This window comes from Rhipicephalus microplus, chromosome 1, assembly GCF_043290135.1.
Source record: "Rhipicephalus microplus isolate Deutch F79 chromosome 1, USDA_Rmic, whole genome shotgun sequence".
Classification (NCBI taxonomy): Eukaryota; Metazoa; Arthropoda; class Arachnida; order Ixodida; family Ixodidae; genus Rhipicephalus; species Rhipicephalus microplus.
Window position 1 is genome coordinate 284,222,139 of NC_134700.1, and position 603 is coordinate 284,222,741.

At 50.2% G+C, this 603-nt stretch overlaps 1 protein-coding gene across 1 annotated transcript in view; it reads right to left on the reverse strand.

The window, feature by feature from the left end:
- Positions 1-445: 445 nt before the first annotated feature.
- The window catches only part of LOC119165402 (steroid 17-alpha-hydroxylase/17,20 lyase), a 24,288-nt gene continuing 24,130 nt past the window's right edge, over positions 446-603 (reverse strand). The window contains exon 9 of the mRNA XM_075872668.1: positions 446-603. This exon is cut by the window's right edge and continues 218 nt beyond it. Coding sequence (XP_075728783.1) covers positions 469-603 — 135 coding nt within the window. The 3' untranslated portion in view covers positions 446-468.

The window sequence follows — 603 nt, forward strand, 5'->3', positions numbered from 1 at the left end:
ACGCTTCCACACACCGGAGCCGCAACGGGACAGAGCGATCACGTTTCGTCACGCAAAATCAATGCCTTGACGCGCTCCACGCCTCGTGCCACCTCACCCAGTGTAGCTTACAAGTCGCTCGTCGGGAAGGGATGGGAGAGAAAGCGCTCAGGGCGTGCGACAGATTCATGTAACTCTACTATTACTTGATTGATTCGAGGAATTTTCGCCGCAAGTGATTCGTGAGCGTATGAACTCCGATTCCGAGGTCAATCGATGATTACTTGGTAAATGTGATTCAGGGCCCTTCTTGGACTCTCGTCTGAGATACGCTTGCGTCGGCACGCATTGGCATGCACCAGTCCAGTTTCTTCTCCGGGACCACAGCTTTCAGCTCGCGGAAACAACTACTCTGGAAAAGTTAGCTCTTTTTAGAACTGTCAAGACGATTCCGGTATCGGACTGGTTTACACGTGGTGATGAATTTTTTTATCTTCTTCTCGTGAATACAAACTTTTGTGGAGCAGGGTGCAAAAATAAGCTCGAACCCTTTCCTTTCCAGTTTACGCCTGAGGCCCCACTAGGCACACTGACTCTGAATCTTTGCATGAGTCGCACGAGGAG